The 24517-nt window shown below is 37.7% G+C and overlaps 1 protein-coding gene across 1 annotated transcript in view; it reads left to right on the top strand.

Annotated features, from left to right (window-relative positions):
- LOC134732861 (dynamin-like 120 kDa protein, mitochondrial) overlaps window positions 1-24517 on the top strand; it is an 87674-nt gene that overhangs the window by 60301 nt on the left and 2856 nt on the right. The window contains 11 exon segments of the mRNA XM_063619973.1: window positions 60-173; window positions 2640-2706; window positions 3374-3450; window positions 9414-9579; window positions 11586-11738; window positions 13386-13494; window positions 13978-14057; window positions 17315-17455; window positions 19221-19337; window positions 20633-20730; window positions 21514-21624. Of these exon segments, the coding sequence (XP_063476043.1) occupies window positions 60-173; window positions 2640-2706; window positions 3374-3450; window positions 9414-9579; window positions 11586-11738; window positions 13386-13494; window positions 13978-14057; window positions 17315-17455; window positions 19221-19337; window positions 20633-20730; window positions 21514-21624 (1233 nt within the window).

The raw sequence follows: 24517 nt of genomic DNA, 5'->3' as shown, positions 1-24517 counted from the left end.
GTATTGTTGTCCTTTTTGTCATTTTAATGTAGTTTAGCTCTTGTTATTTTTTTTAATAGGACAAGCATGCTAAAGGCACACCAAGTGACTACAAGAAATTTAAGCCTTGCAGTATCAGACTGCTTTTGGAAAATGGTACGAGAGTCCGTTGAACAACAGGCTGATAGTTTCAAAGGGAAGTTGGATTTTTTAAAGAAGCAAGCAAATTAAGAGGTTTTATTAGCTGTCAACCTTTAGCATCCATACGATTCTGTACTACTTTAACAGTTGCTTGCCTGCCTGCCTGCCTGCCTGCCTTCCCTCCTTCCTTCCTTCCGTCCGTCCGTCCGTCCTTCCTTCCTTCCTTCCTTCCTTCCTCCCTCCCTTCCTCCCTTCCTCCCTTCCTCCCTTCGTCCTTGCTTTCTTCTTTTCTTCTTTCTTTTCTTCCCTCTGTGGCCCAGGCTGGAGTACACTTGGCTCCCTGCAGACTCCCTGCCTCCGGCTCCCGTGATTCTCCTGCCCTGGCCTGCGGGCTGCCTGGGATTGCCGGCGCTCGCCACCACCCCTGCCTGGTTTTTCTCCTTTGCCTGGAGGCGGGGTTTCGCCATGTTGGCCAGGCTGGTCTCCAGCTCCTGACCTCGAGTGGTCTGCCCGCCTCGGCCTCCCGAGGTGCTGGGACTGCAGACGGAGTCTCGCTCACTCGGTGCTCGGTGTTGCCCGGGCTGGAGTGCGGTGGCGTGGTCTTGGCTCGCTGCAGCCTCCGCCTCCCAGCCGCCTGCCTTGGCCTCCCAGGGTGCTGGGATTGCAGCCTCTGCCCGACCGCCACCCCATCTGGGAAGTGAGGAGCGCCTCTGCCCGGCCACCCCGTCTGGGAAGAAGTGAGGAGCGCCTCTGCCCGGCCGCCCTGTCTGGGAAGTGGGGAGCGCCTCTGCCCGGCCGCCCCGTCTGGGAAGTGAGGAGCGCCTCTGCCCGGCCACCCCATCTGGGAAGTGAGGAGCGCCTCTGCCCGGCCGCCCCGTCTGGGAAGTGAGGAGCACCTCTGCCCGGCCGCCCCATCTGGGAAGTGAGGAGCGCCTCTGCCCGGCCACCCCATCTGGGAAGTGAGGAGCGCCTCTGCCCGGCCACCCCGTCTGGGAAGAAGTGAGGAGCGCCTCTGCCCGGCCGCCCCGTCTGGGAAGTGGGGAGCGCCTCTGCCCGGCCGCCCCGTCTGGGAAGTGACGAGCGCCTCTGCCCGGACGCCCCGTCTGGGAAGTGAGGAGCGCCTCTGCCCGGCCGCCCCGTCTGGGATGTGAGGAGCGCCTCTGCCCGACCGCCCCGTCTGGGATGTGGGGAGCGCCTCTGCCCGGCCAGCGCCTCGTCTGGGAGGTCTACCACGGAGGCCGGAAGCAATGTGGGGGCTGGACGTGGTGGCTCACGCCTGTAGTCCCAGCACTCTGGGAGGCCGAGGCGGGTTGATCACTTGAGGCTGGGAGTTCGAGACCAGCCTGGCCAACATGGCGAAACATACGAAAAATACAACTGACAAACCAACCAACCAACCAAGCGACAACAAAACAGGTCTACCCTGTAGTCATACTCTAATTTTTTCTGTTTTCCTCCCTTTCTGATCCTTTGTCCCACTTTCTTTTTCTTCCTCTTCCTTCTCCTTCTTCTTTGTCAAATAGAGGATTGAGTTATTATCATTGATCCATACAAAGTCCCTCTCTCATTTATTTTCTTTAATTCCCACCCCCCATTTCTATTCCCCGTCTTCCCGTGTGCAACCTTCCTAATATGTTTGATATGCATCTTTTTGTTTGTATGTACTTTTAGAAAATGTTTATTGTTTTGTGTGCAAAAAAAAAAAATTAAACACAAGAGAAACAAAAAAAAAAAAAACAGTTGCTTGGTAGTTCATTTACAATTAGACAATATCTGGAAAATAGAAGAATACAAACCTTCAGTTGTTATACAAGAGCAAGATTTTTCCTTTCAGAGGAAACATCTCTAGGAACACATTTGCAGAGTTCAAACAGATGAGAAGGTTTGCTAGTGCTTGGAAGTACACAATAAACTATAGAGAATTCAGATTCACCCTGTTGAGGGCGAAGAGAGCAGATGTGTTGGGAAGCAGAGCCCTCTGGACTTTATTTACGTGGTACCATTTCCTGAATCCCACACTTTCCTGCTCAGTGTCTTTTATCTGAAGAGAATATATTTGCTTTCTCTTTTCCCATATGTAAATCCTACCTGATCCTACCTATTTATCCCAGTTAGTCCCTCTGCAACCTTGTATTACTTTTATTTCTATTTTATGGAAGAGAAAACAGAAGACAGTAACTTACCCAAATAACTTATCCAGTGTCACACAGCATGGGTAATAGGCCCGGGATTTGGCTGTTGGTGGTACAACTGCAGAGTCCATTCTCTGAGCAGCTCTATGGTACTAAACTACTTCAGCTGTGTGCTAATGGATTTAACATGGAGAAACTAGAATCAGGGAGAATGGTTTTGAAAGCTATTGCAAAAGTGAAATTCTGACATGTTGAGATCCCAGAGTATTAAGGGGTCATAGGCACACTCTCAGAAATTCAGTTAATACAAAGGATATGTATTTTAACCACTTTAACCACTACATCTGGAAAGGAGAGTCATCAAACTTGAACTTTTCCTTCTTCCTCAGCAACACGTTTTAACCTCGAAACTGAATGGAAGAATAACTATCCTCGCCTGCAGGAACTTGACTGGGTAATATTTGGATACTCATGTATTTTATATATATCTTAATTTAATGTTGTGTGCTAACTAAATTTATGTTGAGAGAAACATCTGATAAGCTAAATTACTTTGGTTTTGACTGTAACTACTAATTTGTAAGAATACATCTCTAGGAGCAGTTATCTCTTACAATAATTTAAATTATTTCTTATATAACATTAAAAATGGATTATAAGATGTCAAAACAAGTGTTGAAAGTGTTTTCTGAGAAGGTAATGAATATGCTTTAAAGGTTTTGTAGAATTCGTGTATTCATGTAATTTAGTGGGAATTAAACATTGTTTTTCCTTGATTTTAAAATCCCCATTAGTTAATAAAACACAGCATTAATATGTAGTTACTGATGTACTAAATTAATACGTATTGATGCTTTCACGTAACGTGAACAAGTGTTATGTGAAAAACTGCATTCAAAATTGAGAAGGTAGATATTAATGTCGGTTTCTTTGTCCTTATCTGGATAATGGCATTCCTAAAAAAAAACACTGGAAGTGCATTTTTGCTACTCATGTATATTTAAACCCAAATTCAGCCTAGTAGCCTGTCAAAAACCTCCCTTTGGTTATCTCTGAAAATCATGCTGGGGTAAATTTACTGTCTTACGGAAATCTTACTTACTTGTATTTATATTGCCTAGAATGAACTATTTGAAAAAGCTAAAAATGAAATCCTTGATGAAGTTATCAGTCTGAGCCAGGTTACACCAAAACATTGGTAAGTATTTGATATTAGTCTCTTTTCTGAAAGACTTTACTATACAGGTTATAATGAAATGCTAAAACTTAGATTGATAAAGCAGTGATTTATTGTTGCCTTGGCTCATAGGCAAAAACGTAATAGTGTATTTTTTTGACAATATCTAACCACCTTTGTAGTCTAACCATTTCTGGAAGATGACTTTCTTCATGTTCTTTTTCAATCTTGATTTTCTTTGCCTTTTCTTTATCTTACACTTAATAAATACATAATCATGATTTATGTAAAATCATTTGGGCAAAAGTTTCATCAAATTGTACTTTAGGTAAATATCAACCTGTCAAAATTGGTTTATAAAGGGAGGTTAGTATATATGTTCAGGTTCTCCATTCTCAGTAAGAACAGTTAGTGCTTTCTGTAACATGTGGTTAATATGTTGTATCCAAATCACATTTTGAACTTAATGCTATTAATACTTGAGATTTTTAAAAATAGCAAGTAAATGTACCTTTTTGAAAAATTTTTATGTTAATCTTTTCTAAGGCAAACCGTTACCTTCAGTTTATATTTTATGTAAGTTTGGCCATTCCTAAATTCAGTGGAATGAGACACGGTAAAACAAACTATGTATAAATAGCCTTGACATTTTTGTAGTCACATGTTAATTAACAAATTCCTCATGCAGAAATTATCTTTCTAATGAAGACTGTGGTATTTTTAAGAATTTATTTTTGGAGCAGAACTATCCTCACTGCCATTCATTGTAAATATTTTCTGTACCTAGTCTATTCACTCAGTTAAAGGTTATCAAAAGTGAGCCTAGATAGTAGTATCTGGTCTGTACATTTGAATTCAACATCACTAGTTTCCTCGTTTCCGTCCTTTCTTCCTCAGTGGTGAAATCTCTTCTGTCTTCAAGTAGTCCACATTTGCCTGTTTTTAATCTCCATTCCTTATCCAAAAAAAGAGATCTAATTTTATCTATTCTTGTTGATTAATCAAACATTGTTATGACACAACTTATGTTTATTTTTATCTTAGCCCAGTTCCATGGCTTTGTGTCAGTCAGCTTTGAAGTTTACAAAGAGATATATAGGTTTACAGATTGAATATAATACTAGTTGCCTTGCTAGGTTGCATGAGGGTATTTAATGTATATAAAAGTGATATGTAAACTGTAACAACTAATAATGCTGTTTATGGGGAGAAAATGTGGTCTTATTTCTATAAGTTAATTTTTGGTATAATCAAATGGAAAGGTTAGTTTTGTTTGGACAGAGCAACCCTGAAATCAAAGTATTTCTTCACTAAAGTGAGCCTTGAAGATAAATGTAATTTATTTAATACAAAGGTAACTGAAGAGAATTGTGAAGGGACAGTGAACGCATACCACCAGATTGCCCATTGAAAAGGCAAGGGTCAGAACTAAGACATCTGGCTGCTAGAGATTGATTTGTGTAAACTGCTGGATAATATATGATTCTCTGTTTTTTCAGACTGTAGAGGCTGAAAAAATGTTATGTTAACACAAATATAAATCAGAATAGCAGGTCCAAGCCTTAGCTGTTCATACCACGTTGGATTCAAGTGCGTTACACCCCAAATATTTTCCAAATATTTTATTATTGTGACATAGTTGATGTTCTCTTGAAGTTTTTATTGGTATCTTTTTACTGAATAATCCTATGTGATATTTTAGGACAGTGCCTAAAATGTTTACATTTATTTAAGTCATAAGACTGTTTGATCTACATTTGGTTATCTGGAAAGTGTTAAAAGTATTTTATGTCATAATATGACAGCTTGTTATTTACTTGTAGACATTCCACTGTCCTTCAGTTAAGTTTTAGGAAGGTTATTAGGGGTATAGATTTGACATATAATACATTATAGTAGGAAATAGGCTCTCAGCATTTTTACGCTGTGCCTAGTTTTCAAGAAGGAATCACTGACATTCAGAAGGAGATATGTATATATCATTAACATCATGTGACCATCAATGTAGACGTATCTTTTCTTGAAGGATAGCTGGCTAGCTTCACAGAAATACATTTTTTCTGAAAATGCTACTATGGTACATTTTTAGAAATTCTCGGACTTCAGAAATCAAAGATTTGCAATATCATAATTTGAAATTTAAAACATGAATAAGTGTTAAGGCAGAGGCAGGAATATGGTAAGAGCCAGGAGATGAGAACAAGAAAGGCGACACAGGTAGCTGTGTCCTGTGGCTTTAACATAAATGGGGGCAAGAGGCAGGAGATAAAACAGTAGATGTAGGCAAAATATTGGGTTTATTAGCCATATTCAGAAGCTTAGCATGTATGGTCACTGAAGAGGATTAGGTCGGGTTTGCATTTTAGAAAGGTCTTTGTAGTAGGCAAAATGGAATACGGGCAGAGAAAACTGTAAGCAAGGAGGCAGTTGGCTGTTGCAATAATTTAGGCAAGATGTGATCGTGGCTTAAACTTGGGTAGTGAGTGGTAATACAGGTAGAGAAGAGACACTTGTGAGATACTTGAGAGGTTACCTAAAAGATAGAATTGACAGTATTTAGTGATGATTTGCGTAGATAATGAAGAGTCTATTAAATAACGAGTATGTTTATATTCAGTAATTACATTGCTAGGAATATATGCGAATAATGATATATTTGACAAAGATGAACACATAAGACCTTTCACCTTGGTTTTAAAAATAAATGTGAAGAAATGGAAAGCAATTTATGTTTCCCATTTGGGATTATGTAGTATTTGGTTTATATAGAGCAGATTACTGCTCTATGGATAGAAGTGGCCTTTGAAAAGTATAGGATGTTGACATGGAAAACTACAATATACTTTTAGATTTAAAAAAAGGGTTTATAAAACAGTATGTATAATTATGAACCACTTGTGTAAATGCACCCACACAAATAGTTAACGTAGATGTAATTTTTTAAATAATAAAGCCATAAATAGTGGTTATCTCATAAAAGAGGAACTATGGTGTACTTCTTACATTTTCTGTGTTGGTTGAAATTATTATAAGGACTATAATAGTCCTCTATTTTAAAATTAAAAAGATCCATTTTAAAAAGTATTTCATTAATTAAAGTGGAATGTAGGTAAAGTGTAGATAAAGAAGGCAATAAAACTATTACCTTTATTATATTTTGTTAATTATATTTTGTGTATTAGTAGAAGTTATCCCTGGTTGATGGCAAAACCTGGAATAGAGAAGTCACCTATAATAACACAGAATATAGTCCAGGCACGGTGGCTCATGCCTGTAATCCCAGCACTTTGGGAGGCCCCCATGGGCAGATCACTTGAGCTGAGGAGTTCAAGACCAACCTGGGCAACATGCTGAAAACCCTGTCTCTAATAAAAATACAAAAATTAGCTGGGCATGGTGGTGCACACATGTAATCCCATCTACTTGGGTGGCTGAAGCAGGAGAATGGCTTGAACCCAGTAAGTGGAGGTTGCAGTGAGCCGAGATTGCGCCACTGCACGGCAGCCTGGGTGACAGAGTAAGACCCTGTCTGAAAACAAACAAACAAACGAAAACATAGAATGTAGGCTGGGAAAATTGTTAGATGATAGCAGCAAGCATAACTGGATGGAGTGGCTTCACAGTATAAGGGTTTTTATATGAACGTTGAGAACTGATGGTTCAGAAGACAGACTGGGGTGAGGAGGACTTAGCTTCTACTTTCTAACTCTGAAGGCCATTCAACTACTGAATAGCTTCCTCTCAGCAGAATTTGAGGACGGAGGACAATCACTTTCCTTAAGGAAAGGTTTGGAGATAAAAAGAATAGGAAAAGAGAATGAGAGTGTAAAATGATTTGTTATTATAGGAGCACAACAGAAATTGTTGCGATGGAGGGGAGCAGTGGGAGTCTGGGACGGAGGACAGCAGCTTGACGATGAAAGGCAGGAGAGGCTGGGCAAGGAGAAGTGGTAACAGCTGCCTCTGTGGATGTCAAAGCAGCAACCTCCATTGAGAAAGTTGCCTTTAGCTTCTCGGGATTTGGTAATCAGGAGTTTAAAAAGGGTGTCAGGGATATGGATTCCTGGCCCACAGACTCCAGGGAAAAATAACAGACTATGCGTCTTCTGAAGCAGGACGAGAAAAAAGCCCTGGAGGTCAGAGGCTGGATCTGGTCTTCAGTTCAACTTTCAGTAGTCTCGAGATTGTGTTTAAAGTGGTATCTCAAGAGGAGGCCCTGACAGGCTGCTTTTCTTCATCTCGCTCCTTAAATTCTCCCACTCTCTGTCATTCACTCAGTGACTAAATTGTCTTTGTCCTTTTGGGCCCCAGTCGTATATCCTCCTCAGACTCTTCTTTACTGGTTGTAACTGGAAAGTGACCTGAAAGTTAGCAGTGGGAAACCAGGATCTGTGTTGATTGATTCAGTAGACTTAATTTTACACAAAATGTTTAGTCAATAGTCTTGGAGGATAGGAGATGTTGACTCTCCTCACCAGAGAAGTTCAGCTGGGCTGTTGGACAGCAGGATGTTTCTGCTACCCTGAGATTTGTGATTATATCCTAAAGGGTTGAGGTTACTCTTAAGAAGGATCCCTGATAAGCAGTGTTTTTTTTTTATATTGTATTCCATTATGATATACGTTTATTACCCAAAGAAATATTTTCTTGAGATTTCAAATTAAAATAGTTATATTTTTTTATTAGTGACCCATGTTCTTTTAAGATGTCTTTCAAGGCAGAATTTTCAGCATGATTACGCATCTTTTACATTGTTACCTTAATCATGAATTACTGAAAAATTTTATCTAACAGCATTCTATAACATCTCTATGCTGTGATCTGATAAGTTGTCATATTTATACCAAGAAGTTTTCAGTCTCGGACTTTCCCATAAACACATGAAGTATGTGTTAATACTAGGCAGATAAGTGTGCGTGAAAAGATGCTCGAAACTATCAGTCATTAAGAAATACAACGTAAAACCACAATGACCACTATAAACTTACTAAAATGGCTAAAATTTTAAATGACAGACTATACCAAGTGTTGACAAGCATGTAGAGGATCTAGAACTCTCATTCTCTGCTAGTGGAAATGTAAAATGAGGCAAATATTTTGGGGAAAAAAAAAACATTAAACATGTAATTACCATATGATCCAAACATTCCACTCTTAGGTATTTACCTAAGAGGAATGAAAGCGTGTGTCCATAAGAAAGACTTATACGTGAATTCTCATAGCAGCTTTATTTGTAATAGCCAAAAGCTGGAAACAGCCTAAGTGTCTATCAACACATGAATGGATAAACACATTCATGCAACAGAATACTACACAGAAATAAAACGAAGTGAAATATTGCTAGATGCGGTGGCTCACACTTGTAATCCCAACACTTTGGGAGGCCAAGGCAAGAGGATTGCTTGAGCCCAGGAGTTCAAGACCAGCCTCAGCAACATGGTGAGACCCCCATCTCTACAAAATTCTAAAAAGTTAGCCAGGCATAATGGTGTCCACCTGTAGTCCCAGCTACTCGGGAGGATAAGATGGGAGGATGGCTGGAGCCCAGGAGGTTGAGGCTGCAGTGAGCCATGAATGTTCCATTGTACGCCATCCAGTCTGGGCAACTAAGCAAGACCCTGTCTCAAAAAAAAAAAAAAAGTGAAATATTAATACATACAACAGCATGATGAACCTCAAAATAATTATGCTGAGTGGAAGAAGAAAGAAAAAGAGTATATGCCACATGATTGCATTTATATAAATTTCTAGAAAATACAAACTAATCACAGTGACAGAAAGCAGTTCCAGTGGTTACAACTTTTGAGGATAATGGATGCGTTCATTATCTTGACTGCTGCGATTTACGGGTATATACACATGTGAAAACTTATCAAAACTTTAAATATGTACAGTTTATTATAAGTTAATGATACTTCAGTCAAGCTGTTTTTAAAAACAATATTATATTTAGATTTGGTGCTTTTGATACTTTTTTATTTCAGGGAGGAAATCCTTCAACAATCTCTGTGGGAAAGAGTATCAACTCATGTGATTGAAAACATCTACCTTCCAGCTGCACAGACCATGAATTCAGGAACTTTTAATACCACAGTGGATATCAAGCTTAAACAGTGGACTGATAAACAGCTTCCTAATAAAGCAGTAGAGGTTAGGATATAATTTAATTAAATGGGTAAGAAGCATTATCTGAAGGGAGTAGGAGCTGTGAATTTTAGATTTTATTCCCATCACAGCCTCTATCTTTCTTTTGGGTCTTTATATCTCATTTATTCTTTATTCCTCGTCTCTGTTTTGGGACTAACCTTAATGTTGCTACCAGTTACTAAAGGTATAAAAATTTACTAATTAATTGGTATGATGTTGGCCTGAGGGTATTCGTACTTCTTCCAAAGACAATATTTAACAAGCAAATTTTGCTTGAATGTGAAATATTTTGAACATTTTCTGTGGATTCTGTGGATTATAGAGATTCCATAAAGAAAATACTTAATAGATCAAGCATTTCATCTGAGCTCAGTTATACTTAAATTTTCATTTTCTTAGGATCCTGACAGAAGATTAAACTAGGAATTAGTAAAAAAAAAAACAAACTGCCTTAAAGAATCTATTTCTGCTGCCATGTATCTTGGCTTTATCACTTAATAGCTGTATGATCCTTTACCTAGTTGCTTAACTTCCCTTTGTGTTTTTTCATCTATAAAATGGTGACAATAATGTTGCTTACCTCACAGGGTTGTTGTAAGGATTAAATAAGTAATTATATGTAAAATACTTAGACAATGCCCAGCCCATGGTAACTGCTCAGGAAATGGACCTGCTGTTACCATGGTCATCATCATCTGAATTGATCCGTCATGTACATCACCCGGTAAACAGTGATTGTCCAAGCTAAGAGTCAGTGTGTCCTGTGCTTCTGTGTGAGGTCGCTCACAAAATTGAAGTCAATGTTAAAAGTAATTTCGTGTTTCACACCTATCTTAAAGGCAGTGTCAGTTTCTAATTATTCAGATGTGATTTCACCCCTTTCCTATCTTGCTCCAGTCTTGACTTCGTTACCTCTGTTCTCAATTTCTTCAAGCCCCTTCTAAGAACTCTAGCAGCCTCCCTGCCTAAGTTGCATATTGCTGAGCCCTGGCAGTTCTTGACACATTTACCCCTGAAGAAATTAGAGAGCTGCTGCTACCCCTTCAGTAGCTCTCATTGGTGGCACTAACATTTTTTCTGCACCCTGTCCCATGATAGGATATTTTCACATCCTAAGGTTCAAGCAGTGGAAGTGGTTATGAAAGCATCAATTTTTCTTTCCACTGCTGCTTTCTGTCCCTCAGCACCAGGTGTCATGGAAAGAATGTAGATCTGGTGAGAAGGTCGGGAAACATGGATCTTAATACTCGCCCCACCACTCACTCCATATTTTTGGACAGTCACTTTCTTTTTTAAAATGAGAGAGGGCTAAAATCCAGCATTAAAAAGCCCACTTAGTTATAAGCAGATTTTGTTCTTCATTATTTTTGACACTGTGCTCTTCCTTTCACCGTTCAGATCATTAGGAGTTAGCTATAATACAAAGCTGAATACCCTTCAGCTGTGTTCGAAAGTGTTGGTGCATTGCTTCATATCTTTGCTTAAAGACAAAGCTGTGAAGATGACTGAATCATTAAGACATGTAAAACTTTTTGCAGTGTGAAAGAAGCAGGCAAACTCATGCCTTAGAGGTTGAAATAAATAAATGAACTAACCTGGGTGGCAGGCTTAGAATACATACCTTATCTTGAAGAGACAGCCCTGTTCAGCTACAGTAGGTGGTGTCATGTAGGAATATGGGTATGCCCTTCTCAGTTAGTTCAAGAGAAGCTGTAAATGCAGACTTTTATATGAAATCTCTCAATTTTTAAATATTGGCAAGCAATTTTAAAAATGAGAACCACTATACATGTCTAGGAAAACATATCAGGAAGCCATATCTGTCCCCAGCAACCCGTGTGAGACCTCTACATCATAGTTTATATTTGCCTTTTTGTTAATGTAGTTTTCATGTATATTTTCTGATAAGCTGCTCACATCTGTTTGGCTTGAGCTCATGTGTTATTTTTCATGTTAACCATTAAAGTATGTAGTAATAATACAGCTTTTTTTCTTTCAAATAATTCTAGGTTGCTTGGGAGGCCCTACAAGAAGAATTTTCCCGCTTCATGACAGAACCCAAAGGGAAAGAGCATGATGACATATTTGATAAACTTAAAGAGGCCGTTAAGGAAGAAAGTATTAAACGACACAAGTGGAATGACTTTGCGGAGGACAGCTTGGTATGTTGTTTGTATACTGGGGTATCAGCCTCATATTTTTATATAACTTCTCAAATTGATACTTTTTCATAGGAGACTTTTTATATGACTAAATTACATTCTGAATTAAAAATAATGAAGAAACAGATTTGTGATCTGTAATCTGCCCTTTAATATTTCTCTGCCCTTCTAAAATCACCTGTTGCTGTTTCTTTCATGGCTATCATTTCAGAAAAAAGTAAAACTTTGCAGTAAACAGACTCCCATAAACTTCTACAAATTGTCATCTATTAGCCATTTTATGGGCCTGTCTGTAGATCGGTGCTTCTAATTTCACCCTCTGTGATAATAAAAGGAACTAAATGCGTTGGTTTTCAGTGGATTATAAAATGTTAGACTCCTAAGATCGTTAACACCAGCTGCCATGTATTGAATGCTTACTATGTGCCAGGAACTCTGCTAGGTATTTTGCAAGCATTATTTGATTTAATTCTTAACCACTCCTATTATTGTCATTGACAGAGCTGGGATTCAAGCCCCTCTCTAATGGCAAAGCCTGGTTCCTGATACCACCTGATAAGTCTTTTGTTATTGTAGAATGCTCTCACTACCAAAATCAAATCTGTTAAGTGCCTGCTGTGCTCAGAGAGTTACTAGAGGTGTTGTTGAATTACAGGATTGACCATTTTCTGGGAAAATGCAGAGCTGGTTGTAATTATAATTTTATTTTAAAGAAGTGTTTGTCTTTATGGCCAGGCGTGGTGGCTCACACCTGGAATCCCAGCACTTTGGGAGGCCGAGGTGGGTGGATCACCTGAGGTCGGGAGTTCGAGACCAGCCTGACCAACATGGAGAAACCCCGTCTCTACTGAAAATACAAAATTAACCGGGCGTGGTGGTGCATGCCTGTAATCCCAGCTACTCAGGAGGCTGAGGCAGGAGAATTGCTTGAACCCGGGAAGGGGAGGTTGCGGTGAGCCGAGATCGTGCCATTGCACTCCAGCCTAGGCAACAAGAGCAAAACTCCGTTTCAAGAAAAAAAAAAAAAAAAAACAACTGTATTTATTCTTGTTAAATGCCTTATTAAGACTGGCTTACTGAGAAAATAGCTTCATTTTTATTCATCCAAAAATTATAAAATTTGGAAGCCAATTTTCAACTGTAATAACTTTTATGATGGTATAGACCTTTTAAATGTCTACCTTATTACTTTTTTCATTGCTGTTAACACTGAGAATAATGGTTATTCATTTTTTTCTCCTCATTTTTGAAAAGGCTAACATATAGGTCATATGGCAAAAAGGAGCGATGAACATGATCTGAATTATTAAGCCCTGAATTTTAGGTTTCTAGATGTTGCATTTCATGTAGTTAAATTTGTAATATTTTGTATAATGTAAATGTGTAATATTACCCACACACCCCATATGGTTAGCTTGTTTAATTTGGGCCAGGAGAGAATCTCCACTCTTTATTTTTTAGATAGCAAGCTGACAAATAAGCAGGCAAGTAAAAGGAGCTTATGCATTTTTATAGGAAGGATATATTTTTATGCTGGTTTATATACATGGTTATTTTTCCATATTTACTAAGCTGTCAATTTGAATAAAACTACTAAAATGATGAGATGTAAAACAAGTTGGCTTTTTCTCTTCTTGTTATTTTTAGACGGTTATTCAACACAATGCTTTGGAAGACCGATCCACATCTGATAAACAGCAGTGGGATGCAGCTATTTATTTTATGGAAGAGGCTCTGCAGGCTCATCTCAAGGATAGTAAGTAGAGACATGGCTTATTGAGTTCTGCGTTCACAGTGGTGAAGGAGTCATCCAACTTTAGTGAACATTTGTAGAAATACATTGAACATTTCAAAGTCTTTATCATTAATACTATAGTCGAATATTATTTGTGGAATTTTTTTAGTCAACTGCTTTGTAGCTACTAAAACCAATGAATAAAATGGACACATGATGCTTATATGCACTTATATTCTACAAAGCTATAATGCAGAATATTTTAGTGTGTTTCCTACTGTACTTACAGGAATTTTATAAGCAATTATACTTTTAGGTATCATAAACACATATATAATTAAACTCTTACACATGTGCCAGATCAGTCATGTGGGATTTTTCCTTTATTTCAACTGCCTTCATATTGATATAGCACTTTGAAATAGTTAAGAAAGCAAGACCATTACTAGTTATAATTTGTGTATGTGTAAGTGATAAAATTCTTGATAAATTTTTTTTTTCTAGCTGAAAATGCAATTGAAAACATGGTGGGTCCAGACTGGAAAAAGAGGTGGTTATACTGGAAAAATCGGACCCAAGAACAGGTAAAAATAAACAAGTCTCTAGTCTTATGATGATATAATTTTGTTCATTTTAATTCAGGCTTTAAAATATAACCTTTTTGTGGCTCTAGACCAGTCTCAGGAATTTTAAATGTTTTATATCATACTTTCTAAAATATAATGAATCTTTAGAATAAAGAATAAACTACATAAGAAAGTTTTTTTTAAGTGAAGTAGCCATGTTGTTAAAAGACAAGAGATGAAACATGCCCCTTTTGTGGTTGATTACTTTGTTCATTTCAATTCCCTGTTTGAGGTAAAAAGGAAGATTAAAGTTATGAACAGGCCAGACACGGTGGCTCATTCCTGTAATCACAACCCTTTGGGAGGCCAAGTCAGAGGAATCGCTTGAGTTCAGGAGTTTGAGACCAGCCTGGCAACATAGCAAGACTTCCTGTTTACTAAAAGTCAAAAAAAATTAGCCAGGTGTGGTGGCACATACCTGTTATCCCAGCTACTAGTGAGGCTGAGGTGGGAGGGATTGCTTCAGCCTGGGAGATTGAAGCTGCAGGGAAAAAAACTCGTGAACAGAAAAAAATGGTAAGGTTTTCAGAGGATGTACGATGAATATGATTGGCGGGAAAAGATAACAATTTTTCTTGCCTTATTTTATTATCTATATCTACCATTAAAGTCCCTACCCCTCACCTCCACCCCTGTTCCTTTCTGATTTTTATAGCTTCTTTTCCTATCTAGCATTCAGTCTTATCCCACTGTGTCGTTCCTTGTTCATTCCTTAAATGAAAGAATCTAAATAGAATATAGAATTACATAAATTACATAAATAGAATATAGAATTACATAAAATACATAAATTAATGAAATAATGAAGACGAAAAAGATTTAGCATCCAATCCATTTTCTTTTCTTGTTTGTTCCTTGAATTCATTTAGAGAAAGGAGATCAAGTAATGGAAAAACAGAGGAGACAAAGAGAATAAAAATTGACCAAATACGATGTCCCTATTAATTTTATATTTTCATTTTCATTTTAAATACTGTTAATTGTATAATCTATATCCTATTTTTTTCCTAGTTTCCAACATTTCTTGTTTCATAAGTTCTCTATCAGATGTGAATCTCAACTTTCCTCAAAATAGTGAAGAGACAGTCTTCTTTTTCTCTGTGTGTTTTTACTATTTTTTTGGTAATGACTTTTGTGAAAAATGAGCCATGAAGAGACTGAAGAGAAGCTGAGGAAGGAGACAGTTAGTGACTGGGTCATGCGTGTGTTCAGGTTGCATTGGTTATCTCTGCTCTACAGATGGGCTGAGAGGAGGAGGTCTGTCAGAAGAGAATTTCTAGAGATCCATCCAAGGTTTCTGACTTTGATAGAGGAAGATGCATTGATTAGAAAGAGCTGCTGTAAGGGAGATAAACTGCAAAAGAAAAATGGTATCTGGCCTTCAAGACTTAGCGATATTAGGCCTAAAGTCTCTAGAACAATCGGTGGCAGAACTTGCCTCAGCAACTGACTGGTGGTAAATGTGCTTTGGCCAAACACTCTGAAAGAAATGATTCCTGCTCGTAAGTTATTTTTGTCAGGAACTTAAACCCATAGGGGAATCCCTTCAAGAGAAGTAAAGGAATTCGCCTTAAAGTCAGTGCAAAGGGTCTGTAAGCCTAGAAGAGGAATCTGGAAACCCTTTAGAGAAGAGCCTTCTCCCCGCAGGATTTCAGGGCAGCATGTGTGAGACCCAGGCTGACTGTAGAACAGAGGCCATAATTTGGAATATAGAAGGGAGGGGCATCTGAATCACCCGGGGAGGTGTTTATATATTGTTTTGTTTTTCCTTCAAAAGCTAGCCTCATGTCAGACTACTGAGTCAAGCTCTCCTTCTCTGTCCTTTCTATCCCTCCCACTCCCAGTTGGAAACAAGTGTTTTCAACCTCATACCTGGAGGTTACAGTGAGACATAGATTCTAGAGGAGCTTGAGAATATCCCTAGGTCTCACATTGTAAGTTTACTTAGCTGAATGACAGGATTTGGCAGGAAAAGAAACTTAAAGATGAGAAATCCATTCTCTGAAAAGTATTTTGTGCTTTTGTGTTTCTTTTGTTATTTTCTAGGAAAATTCATCTCTTTGAAACATTCTCGCCTTGTTTAAGCCGAACTAATGGAAATTTTGGTCAGGATAGATCCAAGAGCAGTTCTCTCTTCTAATGGCCAAGTGTGGTGACAGTCAAATGACGGGTAGAAACGGGGAAGTAAAACACGAGGCAGGATGAGCTTGGGAACACCATCACCAGCGATTTCCTTTCCATCTCAGACTGGATAGTACATGTTTAAGCAAACAGTGAACTTCCTCTTTATCAAATGCTCTTTTTTCTAAAGTGTTAGTTTTCAGAGAGTATTAATTAGTAGTTCCATTTACAAGTTAATTGTTTGCATTTATGTGTTAATCTTGTCTACCCAGATTTCATAGCTGTGACAGAGTTTGGGGCAAAAAAAAAAACCCACTCAGTTTCATAGCTGTGGTAGATTTTCTATTCTAGTAATTTATTTAGGGTAATGATTGAATTTAAAGCTAGTTTCTTCTATCGTACAATTTTGAGTGGAGGTTTGAAAAATGACAAGATTAACACAGTATAAGAATCTTGTTATCAAACATAACTAGTGCATGTACGTTTTCTTCCTTTGGTAAAGAGATTATGAATAATTACAGAGAAGAGACTGGAAGTGAATTTAAGAAGGATACCTCACAGGAGCAGTCTGAAGTACCATTTTTTATGAAAAAGCTTTTTAAAACTGAAACCATGCATTTTATATTTATTGGAAAAGAAACATGTCAACAGGTTTAAGTCCTTACAGTAATCTCGTTCTTAAGTATAGTTCTTAGATATGAAGCATTTTAGAACATCAGCTCTTCCCATGCATTCAGGGTGCTTTTTCCTAGATTCAAATTATACCCTACGGTCAAGAAAGAAAGAGAATACATGGTAAGATTCCTGGTGCTGTAACTTCCACAGGAAAAACATTTCAGCAAAAGTAAATACATAACAAGGCCTAATCCCTGGGTTTTCTCCCCTCTCATAAGGCAAATTCTTCTGTGTTCATAGGCCATTTACCATATTCATAGGCCAGGGTGCTGTGTTCTTTCTTGTGTTTCTTTCTTGTTTGTTGCGATTAAGCTTATGTTATCTTTTATGCAATAGTAATATATTTATTAAAATTGAGACTTTTTCAAGAGCCAAATTATGAACCATCTAAACATAGTCCTTTTTTAAACATTTTAAAGTGTGTTCACAATGAAACCAAGAATGAATTGGAGAAGATGTTGAAATGTAATGAGGAGCACCCAGCTTATCTTGCAAGTGATGAAATAACCACAGTTCGGAAGAACCTTGAATCCCGAGGAGTAGAAGTAGATCCAAGCTTGGTAATAAATACTGCTGAGAAGCAGGAAACTGCTTCCTTAATATTTGTTTCTTGCAGTAAATGTTACTACATGTGTTAGTTAGATGTTTAAGTGCTTAGTTTGACTTCTGTCATGTGTACATCTGCTGACAGTAAAAGCTTAGTCATTTTGATTGCGTGAAGAGAAGGAATTTTATTCTCAGTATTGCTTTTTTAAGGGTAATGCTTTAATTTGTAAATGGAGAAATTTACTTTGGCAAGTTCAGTGGTCAAGTCAGTTCATGCAAAATGGGATGAAACCACCCTAGACCTTTGGCCCACGTCACACTGTTTCAGATTGCAAAATAGAATTTCTGTTTAAAAATGGCACATATATGTGTTTTTGTGTGTGGTTTACAGTCAAATGTAACTCAGTTAGATGTGAGTGGATTCAGAAAAAATAAAAATGTTTTTATTAAATTGGATACGACCATTGAGTTCTTTCTCCATTTTCCTCTTTTGTTAGTGTGAGAATAAAAATAGTCTACACTTGAGGCTACTTTTTGCTTACCTTCATGATGCTAAGTCTAGTGGGGAAAGCAATCACTCATTAACAAATTTCAAAGCCACACAAACTCTTTTAAAGATTATGTGCTATTTATGTTTCTGTACTTGAGGGATGAGTATACTTATTTTAAATTCCACCAGAGGTCAGAACAAGTAAAAAAATAAAAATAAAATTGGTAAAACTCAAAGCAGTTATGTACATCTAGCATTATTTATAAATTGGAATGAGATGAAAGCTAATGATTACATGAGCTGTTTGAGTTGAATGTGGATTTAGGTTTTATTCTTGTCGGTCCCAGCTCTCATTAACAATAAGTTATGTTCAGTTTGACACTTTTCAACGTTATGTGGCACGTTGGTGAGTACAGTAGGGATTTTCTCTTCAGAGTGGGAGAGGAGATGTTACGTGATTTTTTTTTTAAGTTTTTGCTCATGTCTTAGGCAATGGATGGACTGTGCCCATTAGTTTGTAAGACCAAGAAAACCTCAGGTTTTTTAAGTGACAGTTTGTTCAGTGCACTTTGCAAAGCTATAAAATAAGTAGCAAAGTACCACGAGAAGAATATTGCATAGACTAGATGTCAGGACACGTGAATTCTAGTGTATTTCCATTATATTAGCTAATAATATGTCCTTTAATAATTGATACCACTTTTCTGACCTCACTTTCCTCATCTATCAAAAGGGGTTGATGTTTGTTCTAGTTAACATTATTGTTGTTTTGCTCAGAAAAGGACAGAGGGTATTAAAGAATACTGGACAGACTATCTAGTAATAAAGTGATAGGGATCATACTGGTATGGTAGCAATAAAATTTTATAAACAGAAAGGAAATGTTGAGTTGATAGACATGATCTGAGACCATCTTCTTAAGTTCTAACTCTGTTTTTAGATAAGGCTTTCAACCTCTTTCTGCATTGGTTTCCTCACCCCTAACTAGGGGAAGATAATACCTACCCTGTCTACTCCACAAGATGATTATTTGATTATAATAACAGCATTTGTTTTAAGTCATTGCTAATTTTTAAGTACATAAACTGGTAATGGGTCAGAGTAGTAGTAAATCTAATCTTTGTCTTAAAAAAGTGAATAAAAAAATTTGAATAACTGTAAAGAATAACCTTGCTTTTGCCTTTAATTAACTTTTTTGGTAAATAAGTTTTTTGTACAACTCAGAGTGTGGTTGATCAACATGAAGGATATACAGTAACTCTGGGCTTTGTTTTCTTTTCTCATTTTAGATCAAGGATACTTGGCATCAAGTTTATAGAAGACATTTTTTAAAAACAGCTCTAAACCACCGTAGCCTTTGTCGAAGAGGTTTTTATTACTACCAAAGGCATTTCGTAGATTCTGAGGTAAGGTTTCCAAAAACAAAGAGAAATATTTTTAAGCAACAGTTGTTAAAATATGCTTAAAAGTAAACTTTAGCTTAAGCATTAATTTTAAATCCTTTGATCATCTGGGGAAAAAAAGTGTGTGTAATTTATAAAGAATAATCTAACTCTTATCTTTTCAAAGATATTTGCCACTTTCTTCGTAACTACATTTTACATGCATTATTATCCCCAATGCTTATAAGAATATGTGAATATAAATAGTAAAAAAAGTGTGAATATAAATAGTAAAAAAAAAAGTAACAGGAAATAGTCCCTTATTCCCTGACCTATAAGAATTTTAGTTAACATTTTTATGTATTTCTGTTGAACTTTTTCTGTACACAGGGAGAGAGACAGAGAGGGAAAGAGAAAGCGTGTGTGTATCTGTGTGTATGTAACATAACCATCCATTTGCATAATGGAAATCGTACTGCAAAACAATTTTTATCATGCCTTTTTCAGGTGTCATAATTATTTCTTCATATCACTAAATCTTGTTTTAAATAATCATGAAGTTCTTATATTAAAATGATTCATAATTTAAAGTAACCCCTAGGTGGCCCCAGGCTGATATATTTTGAGCATTTTCTTAGAAGCAAAAATGCTTTTAAATATCCTTTTGAAAAAGCTCAGTTAATCAACAATCTCATTTAATTGAGACTTCTAACATGCTGTTCTTTTGTTTTCAGTAGATGAAAATAAGTTTGTATTTAAATACACCTAATTAAAAGTGGCAACTTTTTTGCATAATTTTAATTGTGGAGGGAACTTCTTTCTATAGAAACTTCTGTAGAAAGAAGAAACTTCTGTAGAAACTGCCTTCTATAGAACAAGCTTCTTTTTAAATACATCAATTTATTTTCACACAGCTTAATTTTAAAAATGGCTTGAGTACAGACTCAAGAGGTTAACCTAAGGACGTATTTAAGATAAACATGGTTAGCTGAAACTAAATATAAATGGAGGGTATATGCTATGAATTTCAACTTACATACATGTAATGGAATTTTCTACTACTTAAGCTTATTTGCTTTGTCATTAGAATGGAAACAAAGCTATCTAGGTGTCAGACAGATATAAGCCAAATTATGCAGAATTTCATGGCTCCGTACAGAAAGGATTCCGTAGCTTACATCTACAGTATATGCATTAGGTAAATCTGGGTACTTTTTAAGCTTAGGACATATGTACTGGTTCTAGTAGTTGTATGTGTTTACGATTACAGTTTTCATTTTAACTTTGCATCTGGTAATCTTAGTTGCTTAATGTTTCAGTTGGAATGCAATGATGTGGTCTTGTTTTGGCATATACAGCGCATGCTTGCTATCACCACAAATACTTTAAGGCAACAACTTACAAATACTGAAGGTAAGCCACGTAGGGACTGCAGTCTTATTTTGACATTACATAATAATAGTGGTAATATCCATATTTAATAGAAGGATGCCAAAATACTTCCCTAAAATAGATTTATTAGAAAAACTGGCCAGGTGTGGTAGCTCATGCCTGTAATCCCAGCACGTTGAGAGGCCGAGGCAGGAGAACCGTTTGAGGGCTGCAGTTTGAGACCAGCCTGTGCAACATTACAAGACTCTTAACTCTACCAAACAATAAAGTAAATTAGCCGGTCATGGTGGCACACATCTGTAGTTCTAGCTACTTGGGAGCTGAGGTGGGAAGATCACTTGAGCCCTAGGATTCTGAGGCTACAATGAGCTATGATCATACTACTGCACTCTAGCCTAGGTGACAGAGTAAGACCTTGTCTCTTTAAAAAAAAAGAAAAAGAAATTATTATTTGCTTTTAAAATAAATCATAATTGGAAAAGATGGGTGATAAAATATACCAGGAGTTTATTTTCATTGCATGAAACTCTGTTGGGAATGGACTCCTAGGTATCACCTAGTTATTTGGGAAATCTGCGCTTCCATTAAAGTCTATAGCTTAAGAATATGACATTCTCTGAGACTATAGAGGTTTCATGCTGATAAAACTACTGTATAACAGAGATTTTCTATGACTATGAAAAGTATTAACTTAGCAATAGTTCTAATGTGATAAAAAATTTACTCTTCATATATATAGGTTAATTTTATCATCTTTATTCATTTATAAAAATGATGCTCCTCAGGTTTTTTAACTTTCTTTAAACAGGCTATTAGAGAAAAATGTTAAAGAGGTATTGGAAGATTTTGCTGAAGACGGTGAGAAGAAGATTAAATTGCTTACTGGTAAACGCGTTCAGCTGGCAGAAGACCTCAGTAAGTAGTTCTTCCTGCCGTCTACCTTACTACCTTTCCACCTTTCTCATTTCCATCTGTTTGTTGATCCATTTAATCTCAAACTTACAGAAAAGTTACAAGGGGCTGGGCACGGTGGCTCAAGCCTGTAATCCCAGCACTTTGGGAGGCTGAGACGGGCAGAAAACAAGGTCAGGAAATCGAGACCATCCTGGCTAACACGGTGAAACCCCATCTCTACTAAAAATACAAAAAAATTAGCCGGGTGTGGTGGCGGGCACCTGTAGTCCCAGCTACTCGGGAGGCTGAGGCAGGAGAATGGCTTGAACCCGGGAGGCAGAGCTTGCGGTGAGCCGAGATTGCGCCACTGCATTCCAGCCTGGGCCACAGAGCGAGACTCTGTCTCAAAAAAAAAAAAAAAAAAAAAGTTACAAGGAATTTTTTTTCTTCTCTGAACTATTTGAGAGTAAGTTGCTGACCTTAAGTCCTATCACTTCCAAGTAGGTTCATGTATAGTTCTTAGAAACAGATTTTCTCATACAAACGCTGATAAATTACAATATCTAATTCTCAGACCCCTTTCAAGTTTCACCCGTTGTCCCAGTGTTATCCCTCCATATAACAAGATGTCCCAGGCTCAATACCTGACCCAGCTTCCTTTTTCTGAAGAACAGTGTTTAGAAATGGAGACCTAGAAATTATATATGCTCACTGTTATTGGAATATCACTGTTCCCTGGTTTCTCAGTGGAAAGAGCTAGGAAGTAAGTGTTGTGTATGTTTGTGTATGTGCAGGTGAATATGCACACACTGACATCTGTATTCCTAAATCATGTGTATATTTATATATTAAAAACTGAGTTGATGCTGATACTTCCCATTTTAATCCAGCATTACAGGGTTTGTTCTAGTATTCTCCCTTTCGATATTTGTCACTCCCTTTCCTGATTGATAGAAAAGAGGCTTCTAGTATCCTTAATATATTTTCGTATTTTGGTCAGTCCTCCTATACATAACCAAACTTGAATGAGGACGTGTCTTTTTCCATTGCAGAAATGTTCTTTTTCCCCAGCTTGGACTCAACGCTACATACCAGGCCACCACATGGCGCCGCACCCAGCATTGACACTTCTTTTACCTTGTCTGGGCTCTGACATCCATGCCAGGTTGCTCTTCTTCATGGAGTCCTTTTTACTGAGCTCTGCTCTGACGCTTTGTGCCAGGTGCCTCCCCATCTCCTCCTTCCCACCTGCTAGCCCCTGCCCGACCCCACACAGATTCCCTCCTCACCTGAAGCCAGACCATGCCTTTGTGGAGATACCCTCTTTACCCTGCCTGTGCTTCACCAGCCTGTACCAGGCCGCCCTCCTGCAGAGACACTCTCCTTACTGGACCGGGCTACCAACAGCCCCATGTGAACCCACTGAAACCCAGGTCAGGCATTAACACCTACAGGAGGCTACCATGGCTTCCCCTTCCCACCCTCCTAGCTTGGCCCTACTAATAATCACTTTGTCACTGTTTGGGGGGATATTTGGTTCTTTCTTGTAGGTTCCTAGCTTTAAGATAGGATTGCATACTAAAACTTACTTAGATCTTTGAGAACTCAAGGAAATCAGTGAAACATTATTGTTATTAAATAAAAATAAAATACCTGTAGTTGGTACCTCTGTTTGAGCCTGTCTTGTTACAAGTTTCCCTTACTTCAGCTTCGTGTAACAAAGTGTTTTTTCCTTTCAATGTGTACTTAAATTTGCTGTCTTACTAGTTCTCTGATATCTAAAAGAAAAAAAAGCAGATACTATTAATAAATTAGGAAGAAGTTCTGCAAATTTAAAAGCAGTTTCTGAGCTGAATTGTATGACTGCAATACCATCAGTAGGAATATCCTGAAGAAACCAGGCAGGGCTCTTCTATGTTATACCCTGTCCTTGTGCAGCGTGGTCTCCCCTTGTCATCAGCCCTTGTAGTCTCATTCTCTCCCTCTAGGAATAATCTAAGCTCTGCATTGCTTTCTCCTTTCCTTTTCTTTCTTCCTTTAAATATTCTTCTTTTGCAAGATATCTCATTTTAACTTTTATTTTCATTTTCTGTCACTGTTGGTTTTTTCACGCCACCTTGGCAATATAGTTGAGTCTGTGCTAACGTAGAAGATGAGTGCTCAAATCTGAACTGCTGTTTCCCACTAGCTGTGTCCTCTTCGGCAGGGGATCTCCCAGAGCCTTAGCTTCTTTATTTGTAAAATGACTATTAGAGTGGTCATTTCTCAGGATTGTTAGAATTACTTCCGCAAACATGTGCAAGTCCCTGGTTCATAATTTCATGCTAAATTAGTACCGTTACAGGAAGAGGTATATCACTGTCACAGTGTATACAAATATATTTCTTTTATATCCCTCGTGATATAATTATCAAGACAGTGCAACAATTCAATGAATTTTACCAGCATAACACATTTTTAAGTGATTGGAAAATCATAAGTATCTTTTCTTATGTTTTTAATAGAGGCTTTGCAACCCCATTACTCTCCACTCCCAATTTGATTATTTAAAGAAAGTGGATTACTAACTCAGATATGTACACTGTCAAGCCAAGTTTTATGTTCTACTGCTGGTTTTCCTGAGAAAGCAGTCATATAACTCCCTTGAAATGATTTACTACTTTTGTACATATAAAATTATGATGGTGTTAATGTACCAAATATGTCCTTGGAAGCAAGGGTTTTGCCAGTGACTCAGCTGCATCAGTCACCCTTAAGGAGATGAGCCATGACTTTTCCATTAGCTGGAAAAGACTCTGGAGAGTGCCTTTTCCTTACTGTTTATCTTTGGTCTGACACTTCGGAATAGGGTCATGGATACTTCAGCCAGAAAACTTTCAAAATTTAACTTATTAATGTATTATAAGGATCAAAGTTTC

Source organism: Symphalangus syndactylus, chromosome 17, assembly GCF_028878055.3.
Source record: "Symphalangus syndactylus isolate Jambi chromosome 17, NHGRI_mSymSyn1-v2.1_pri, whole genome shotgun sequence".
Classification (NCBI taxonomy): Eukaryota; Metazoa; Chordata; class Mammalia; order Primates; family Hylobatidae; genus Symphalangus; species Symphalangus syndactylus.
This window is presented reverse-complemented; position numbering and strand designations above follow the sequence as displayed.